This window comes from Carcharodon carcharias, chromosome 9 (assembly GCF_017639515.1).
Source record: "Carcharodon carcharias isolate sCarCar2 chromosome 9, sCarCar2.pri, whole genome shotgun sequence".
Taxonomy (NCBI): Eukaryota; Metazoa; Chordata; class Chondrichthyes; order Lamniformes; family Lamnidae; genus Carcharodon; species Carcharodon carcharias.
Genome location: NC_054475.1, coordinates 164412388 through 164421392, shown reverse-complemented (window position 1 = coordinate 164421392; position 9005 = coordinate 164412388). Strand labels below are relative to the sequence as shown.

At 43.0% G+C, this 9005-nt stretch overlaps 1 protein-coding gene across 1 annotated transcript; it reads right to left on the bottom strand.

Moving 5' to 3' along the window:
- Positions 1-5939: 5939 nt before the first annotated feature.
- Positions 5940-8474, bottom strand: slitrk4 (SLIT and NTRK-like family, member 4). Its single transcript, XM_041195895.1, has one exon. It carries the CDS (start codon positions 8472-8474, stop codon positions 5940-5942), a length of 2535 nt encoding a protein of 844 aa, XP_041051829.1.
- Positions 8475-9005: the final 531 nt, after the last annotated feature.

Sequence of the window (9005 nt, the reverse complement as noted above, 5' to 3'; positions counted from 1 at the left end):
CATATTTTGAAGCCACAGCCCCTAGTTCTAGATTCCCCCAAGTGGGAAATGTCCTCTCACATCTATGCTGTCAAGCTCCCCTCAGAATCTTATATGGTTCAATGAGATTACCTTTTGTTCATCCAAACTCCAATGAATATAGGCCTGCCTGTACAGCCTTTCCTCATTAGACAACCCCTTCATCCCAAGAATCAATCTGGTGAACCTTGTCTGAACTGCATCCAATGAAAGTATACGCCTGCTTAAGTAAGGAGACTAAAACTGCACACATCACTCCAGAGGCAGTCTCACCAATGCCCAGTACAGCTATAGCAAGGCTTCCCTAGTTTTATACTCAATCCCTCTTGCCATAAACATCGTCATTCCATTTGCCTTTCAAATTACATGCTGTACCTGCATGCTAACTTTTTGTGAATCATGTCCAAAGGGCACCGAGATCCCCCTCCGCACTGCAGAATTCTTCAGTCTCTCTCTATTTAAATAATATTCTGCTTTTCTATTCTTCCTGCCAAAGTGAACTACCTTACGTTTTCCCATTAGTACTCCATCTGCCAATTTTTTTCCCACTCACTTAACATATTTATATCCTTTTGCAAACTTTTTGTGCCCTCCTCAAAACTTGCTTTATCTTTGTATCATCAGCAAATTTGGCTACAATAAAGTTGGTCCTTTCATACAAGTCGATAATATAGATTGTAAATAATTGAGGCTCCTGCATTGATCCTTATGGCACTCGACTAGTTGCAATTTGCCAACCTGAAAATGACCCATTTATCCTGACTCTCTGGTTCCTATTAGTTAGCCAATCCAGTATCCATGCTAATATATCACTCCCAAAACCATGAGCTCTTATGTAGTAACCTTTTATGTGGCACCTAATCAAACACCTTTCCATGAAGAAAAGAAACACAACAAGCTTTATCTTTCTCAATTTTTTTTTTCCTTTTTGAACATGGACCTCCAGAAAGTAAACAAGGCATCTCATGAGTGATAGGAATTTCTCATTTTCTTTCATTTTGAAATACATAATGAAACATTCCTACTTTGGAATCTGTTTTCTGCACATGCTCAGCTTAGCAAATCATTAATCATGCAAAAGGCACCCAGCTAGCACTAGTCACGTGAAGTTATCCACTTGCAAATTTGATGGCCCTTTTAATTTCACTATTCTGTCACCCATGTCATTCAGGGGAATAATTGAAATCTGCTTTCAAGTGTGCTTTCAAAAGCATGCTAGCACTGCAGACTGGAAGTGGAAACACATTTTCCAGTTTCATTGTACTTGCAGATCTAACTCCTCAGTTATAGTGTCACCCCTGCACTGTTACCCACCTGAAATTTAAAAATGTCAATATAATAAACACCCTGAGAATTTTGGTTCCAATATTATTTCAGTTATCAGTCTACTGAACAATATTTCTCAAATTTGCACTATTGCATTGAATGTTACATTATGAGATATCCAAAATGGTGTATAATTAAAAATGAGGAAAATAATTCTCCTGCAATGTAATGAATGGGTGGAGCGTATACAAGTGTAGCTTGAAGGCATTGGTAAGTAACTCAAACCCAATTCAGCAATTCAAACGCAAACCATCTCTAATCAATTAAAAACACTAAATGGCAGATGTTATAATGATTAAACAAGCTCTGGCAGATGTAAGGTCATGATTTACTCTAGGGTTTCCAATGATATTGTACATGATTTATGATATAATCAAAACTTTTTCCTTCCAGTCTACTGCCCATCTATTACAGTAGTTCTAAATTAATATATATCCATTGGCATTACTTGTAGTGAGTTAGGGGACACATTTTCTAAATGCAAATCTCCTCTCTTCACCTTTTGATCTTTCAGTTGTTAGTATGTCAGCAAAGGAAGACAGATTGAGAAGATTCAGTAAAAGGGAGCAGTCCAACAGTTATTAACATGTAAAGGACAATGGTTGAGGGAATTGTAGAATCATAGAATGATACAGCACAGAAGGAAACTATGCTTTGGTAGAGCTATCCAATCAGTTCTGATCCCCAGTCTTCCCCCACTGCCCTGTAAATTTTCACTCTTGAAAGTTATTATTTGATCTGCTTCCACTGCCCTTTTGGGCAATGCATTCCAGATCACAACAACTTGCTATGTAAACAAAAATCCTTCTCATCTGCCCTCTTGTTCATTTACCAATTGTCTTAAATCTGTCCACCTGGTTACTGAACCACCTCTTAGTGAAATAAGCTTCTCACTATCTGCTCTAGCAAAACCCTGCCTAAAAAAATGGTGACCTTGTGAAAAGTGTGTGTTGGCAGAAAGGAAAATATTTTTGTCAGAGTATTCAGCGTAATTGCAGGATTTCTACTAATGAAAGGTACAGGAATAACAGAAGCTGGTGTTTTCCTCTCTCTTTCATCTGAAGTAGAGAAAAGACAGAGGTGCTGATGTTATCTTTTGTCAACACTGTAACATGAAGAACATTTGCTACGCATCTCTCCTAATTTTCCCTTTCCATTGAAGTCACTATAAAGGATAATCAGGCAAGGTTAATAGTGGACAGTTAATTCAAGATGTTCTCTTTTATACTATCACCCAGTTAAATTTTCCTCCAATGTTTTTGTGCAGTTTAATAACAAGGGATCAATTGTTCTAACTGGTGCTAGTCCCAAACAACCAAGCAATGCACTCAATGTAAATTCCTCTCTGCATTATTTTCAGTTGTGATTGGAATGTTTTAATTCAAGGGCAAGCCATTTCCAATCAAGTAAAACCAATAAACAGTGGATATTATAAAAATTAAACAGCTATAAAGTAGCCTTGTGATTCTGATACCAGTATATATGATTTAAGGTACAATCCAGAATTCTTCTTCTGTTACTGCAAGCCATCAATCATCATTGTTATATATTGCAGATCTCCCCTGGCATTGCTCACAGCTGGTTGGAGGAGATCTTTCTGTTAAAATAAAATCTACAAAATCCATTGGATGCATTCAGGTAAACTTTCTGCACAGTCTCTCCCAGCACAAGCACATATCATAAATGTGCACAAATCCCCTAGCCAGTGAGTTTCTATTCATCATAATAGGCAGATGGAAATCCAACGGATGACAACACACACTAGTGGGGCTGTACCTTCTTACTTCTCTCTTGTGAGTGGAACACAATTGCGTGTTGCTATTGAGTGGTCACAGGTGACCAGATTTGCAATCTGAATTATATAAACATTTAACCTCTGCATCTTCTGGCTATATACCAGACACACAAGCTGCAACACGCTTCCCAATTCTCAGGACAAATATTATTATCCTTAATCACCCAACATGATGCTAGACTTTGAGTTCATCAAAGATGCCATCTAACTAGATGACCAAGTAATTATCGCCAACCTTTCCAAAGCTGCTCTTGATGCAAGGAGCTGCCATGGATATTGATTTGCCACCTTGTACACTACTGTGAGAGATATCATCAGCTCAGCAACAGCTTATATTTATATAGCATCTTTATCATAGTAAAACATTCCAACATGCTTCACAAGAACGTTATCAAACACTGGATACACACAGGAGGCCACAATTGAAGGAATCTAGAGTTTTCAGAGGATTGCATGTCTAAAAGAGGTTAGAAAGACAGGGAGCATGAGGATGCAGAGGGATCTGAACACTAGGATTAGAATGTTAAAATTGAGACATTGGGGAGACAATGTAGGTTAGCGAGCACTGGAAATGGGTGGAAAGGGTTTGTTATTATGATAAATGAGCAACTGCAAATTGAAAATTGCTTCTGTGACCAGGCACTGCAAAAGAGGAGTGAAACCCATGGGGAGTTCATTTTCAGAGCCAACCTCCCTGGGATCACTGGTCACAGACTCAATCTTACACCTTGGCTGAAAATCCGAAGCATGTCAAGTCATTTGAAAATGTTACATTAATATTGTAGAACATGGGAATTCACCAACTGTGTTTCTACATTAATATTCGGCACATAGAAACCGAAGAGGCCATTTAACCCCTGAAACATGTTCTGCCATTCGGTTAGATCACATCTGATCCGTATCCTGATTGCTTTTACTCACGTTGGCACCACATCCCTTAAATCAAACAAAAACCTATTCATCTCAGTTTCAAAAATTTTAATTAACCCCCAGCCTTAACAGCTTTTATTGTGGGAGAGAGTTTAGATTTCTACTACCATTTCCTGTTATCACACCTGAACAGCCTCAGTCTAATTTTAAAATTATGTCCTCTTGTCCTGGGCTCCACCCTCACCTCTCTATGTAAAGAATCAATTCCTTTAATCAGTGTAAACATCTCAATTAGATGAAGAGTCATGGGCCTGACAGATTAACTTTGTTTCTCTCTCTACAGATGCTGCCTGGCCTGTTGAATGTAATCCAGTTTTAACTGCTACAGTTCAGGTTTCCAGCATCCACAGTACTTTCCTTTTACTTATTTTTAACGATGGTTTGAAAGTTCAAAACAGAAAATATAATTCCTAATTTTTCAGGTTACTTGCCATGGAACTGAATATAAATTCATTTTAATTACAATAGATACGTAATGACCAATCATTTATGTAGGAATGGCCCTTTTCAGATCACCTTTAATTACTCCAAACTGCTACAAAGCAATGCTTAAGGAAAATTGAAAATCCTACTATTAATCCTATACATTAATCTCAAATATTCTGGTTGATGAAACAATGAAATGACTGAGTAGATAATGAGGCTAGGTGTGAATCTTCTAAATTAATTACACTTTGCATTAATATTAAACCAAGGAACACAATTCACTGTGAATTAAATATGAAAATACAAAATACATCAAATTATTTATAGCTCAATAAATATGTTAGCAAGTAAACATTTTGGTAACCGGGGTAAACATATGAATATATATTTGCCAATCTTTAACTCAAAAGTATTTCAAATGATACAGATAGATCAAATAATGGCTGTGAAGTTATTTAATAAGCTTACACAGTAAGCAATCTGGTATCCTTGGGTTGGGAATGTATAATCTTGGCTACACACGATGGATTCAACTGTTGAAACGTTAAAAGTCAAAATTTAGGGATCTTAAAGCTGTCAAGTAGGTAAAAACAGAAACTACATTTTTTTTACCAGAATTGCCACAATTCCCGGCTGGCTGGAACTCTCGTTCTTGGTTTCCAACGAGATAGCCAAAATTATTTTTTGTCTTTCCCAATGTTCTCCAAGGCATATTTTAAAATGTTCTCCGGGACTATTGTTTTGGTAGTTTTGTCCTAAATAATAATATTATGAGCAATAGTCCTCTCAGACACTGTGTGCTGATGCCATTTCTATCCCGTGCTGAAGCCACCCCCCCCACCCCCCCTACCTTTCAGTCCCTGTCGCAAATAGAACTACTCAACTTCCTCATGCAAAGACGCAGAAAGATACATCAAAAAGGGTATTAGGCGCACTGGCTGTTTGATGAGAATAATTCAGGCGAGTGCACACAAAGCAAAAGATCAATTCCCCCGCTGGGGGGGGGGGGGGGGGGGTGGTGGGGGTTAGAGTGGAGTGGGGGGGGGGGCGGGGTAAGGAAGAGAAAACAAAACATCTTAAGACGAAACAAGGGGGAACCCGATCGCATCCTGGAATTAGGTGAAATACCAGACCAGAGCCTTTGATGGTGGGACACGTTAAAATTGAGTCACTGAATACATCTTTTTTTTTAAAAAAAAATTCCTGTTACCATTAATCGTGTTGTCTGTCTTGTAGCTTGTTGTGTCGGGAGGTTCTTTTTTTTAAATAGTGAAAATCCTGCATCTTATAAAAGTCTCTGCAGAACAGGTTGCGACCAAGCAATTGGGAAAAAATCGCTCCAAGCTTCCATCGATATGATATATATCTGAAAGTGAAGCAAATGAAAGGCACTTTTCCATTTTTTTTTAAAAAAAACGCTCATTGTAGCACATCCGACTTGTCCCTACAACTGACTCAAAGCTGTTTGTTCTTCAAGTACTTGCAGGTAATCTGGGGACCCCTGAAGTTTCGCTTTGAGTTCGAAATACTCCCCCTTTCGTTGTTCCACCAGCATTTTGGAATGACTACCCCCCAAGAGAGATTTCTTTAGTTTTTTTCCCTCCGGCTGCTTCTCGGGGTACTGTAATTCGAAGCCACCGATGCCGATGCTGTTAATCTCCTGTTTACCCTCTATCATGTTCCGGTAAAACAAATGAGGGTCTCTCGCCGGGAGCAACTCGTCCAGTTCGTCGATGGTGCTCAGTCTCTTTTTGGTGTCGGGGCGCAAGGTGTCTTTCTCTTTCTCGCTCGCGTTCCTTAAGAAAATGGTCTGTCCCTGGGGGTCGGCAAACGGGATGCCTTGCTCGGTGTTCCTCGGGCTGCCCGAGTAGGTCTTACTCATCTGCTCGATGGTCTGCGGGATGAACTTCTCGCCGGCGCTCAAAGCCAGGCTGTCGCCCCTGTGGGAGGGGTGCTCGTTCTTCAGGTGGAGCTGCATGGAGCTGCACTCCTGGTTTCCAACCGCTTCGTGTTTGGCATTGCTCTTCTTGTGCCGTTGCAGGACGAACACCAGGAGGCAAAACGCCACGAAGACCGTGAGGATTAAGACCACCAGGATGCTGAGAATGAGGATTGAGAGGGGGACTGGGCCGCTAGGCGAGCTCTTGCTCAGGTTGAGAGGGGTGGCTTCGGACCTGCTCGTGGGCCTAAAGCTGGGGCTGACCGGGGGTGGCTTGTTCAGGAGCCGAGGGCACAGGACTTCACTCTTCAAGGTCCTCAGATCCACGCTTGCAAATTTCACCGGGGTCTCGCACCTCACCTCCTTCACCTGGGTGGCCTGGCTGAGTTTCTCCACCCACAACTTCAAGGCCACCAGGTCGCAGGTGCAATCCCAAGGGTTGCCCTCCAGGTCGATCTGGGTGAGTGATCGGAGCTGGTCCAACACCCCGCTCACCGGGAGGTACATGAAGTGGTTGTTTTTCAAGTTCAGCCGGGCCAGCGGCACTCCGGCGAAAGCCAAGGCTGGCAAACCTTTCAGCAAATTGTTATTCAGGTACAGCAGCTGCAGGTTTGACATCGAATCGAAGGTCCCCGCCAGCACTTCCTTGATCACGTTGTATTGAAGGTACAGGTACTGGAGGTTTTGGAGACCAAGGAACATGTCCTGGCACAGTCTTTCTATCTGGTTCCCATTCAGAAACAATCTCCGCAAATTGGTCAGGTTACTCAGCACACCCTTTGGAATGGCAGTGATTTTGTTGTTACCCAAATTGAGCAGATCCAACCCTTCATAACCCCCAAAATCAGAGATCTCGATATCCCTGATGTAATTGCCGTTCAGAAGCAACTTGCTCGTACTGGGAGGTTTGGGGAGTAGGAGCGACACACTCTCTATGCCCCTCTCTTGGCAGTAAACACTCATACCCAAATCTGACGAGTCGCTTTGGCAAACACACCGAGCTGGGCACGGGACGTGCGGGGGTGCCCTGGTTTGGAAGGAGGCGATTTGGCTGTAGTTGCGGCTGCTGGAGAGAAATTTGCCGGAAACGATTCCCGACTGGGACCTCCTGGGCGAGCTGGTGGCCATGGCGGCCTTGGGGGTCTTGGGGGCCTTGGTGGGAGACCTGGGGGCGGACATGGGTCGGCGAGTGACCCGGGGAACCAACTGCAAAGGTGGGGTCAGACTTGAGTCAAACTGACTGTCCCCTTCCTCGGGGCACAGGTCCATTTTGGTCGTCTCTTTGAGCAATTTCCCGTACAAATTGGTGGGCATCTCACACTTGGCGTCACCAATTTGCAGGTGGTATGGCATGTTCTCCAGCCAGGTGGTGAGGGACAACAAATCGCACGAGCAATTCCAAGGATTGTCCTCCAGCTGGAACTGAACTATCCTGCCAATGTGCTCTAGGACCCCAATGTAAGGAATGTTCTGCAACCTGTTCCCGCGGAGGTCCAAATGCGTGAGGGAGGCAAAGCGGAAGATGTTGTCGGGGAGGGACGAGATTAAGTTGTCGTTCAGGATCAGGACTTTGAGCCTGTGCATCTTGTTAAAAGTCCCGCGCTCGATGAACTTGATGAGATTGTAGTCGGTCTGGAGGTATTCCAAGTTCTCTAGACCCTGGAACATGTCCGCTTGCAGCATCTGCAACTCGTTGTTGTTAAGATGTAACTGTTTGAGGCTGCTGAGCCCCCGGAAAGCCCCCGCCTGGATTTCCTGCAGCTTGTTATTCCCCAGTTGCAGCGAAATTGCGTTGGTGAAATTACTGAAGGAGTAAGGGAGCAAGGTGACCAGCAGGTTATTCTGCAAATTGAGATGGTAGAAGCTAGCAAGCGGCGGTTTGAGCTGATTGGGTCTGTACATACTGCCCTTCTCACAGGAGATGTAGAGGATGTGCTCGACTGTGGTGCAGGAGCAGACGGAGCAGATATCTTTAGTGTCAGAGTCCGAGGAAGGCGAGGTGCTGGGGACCGAGAGAGCCAGCAGGATAAGGAGGAGCATCTTCGCACCATCCACCTGCGTGGGGAAGGAGAACAGTGGGGATCTTTAGTGCTGTGCATAAGTCAGAGAGAGAGAGAGATAGGATGAGAGTGGGAGTGAGAAAGATGGAGGAGGGGGTCCTGTGTGTGTGTGTGTGGGGGGCGGGGAGGGGGGCAGAGTGGGGGAGAACGACGAAGATGGAAATAGATGGAGAAAGGATGAGTGAGATCGGAATAAAGAGCATATCAAGAAATGAAGGCGATCAGACAGATTGTAAATAGGAAAAGTTGTAGCAAACCCTAACCAGTCTGAATGGCAAAGGGAAATGAAGGCCAGACCTAAAATATGATGGACATATCACAAGTAGCAGGGAAATTAATGTACAGGAGCGTTTACACACACATAGAGAGAGAGAGAAAAAAAAACACAAGGTTATGAGAGTTACACTTATTCCAGCTCCGATTCCTGCAGGTTAACTACATTCCAAACCTTTTGGAAGTTGAATTTCCTTGCCTTCCTCTGCGGATATTCCAATTTGCAATGCAAGCGTAT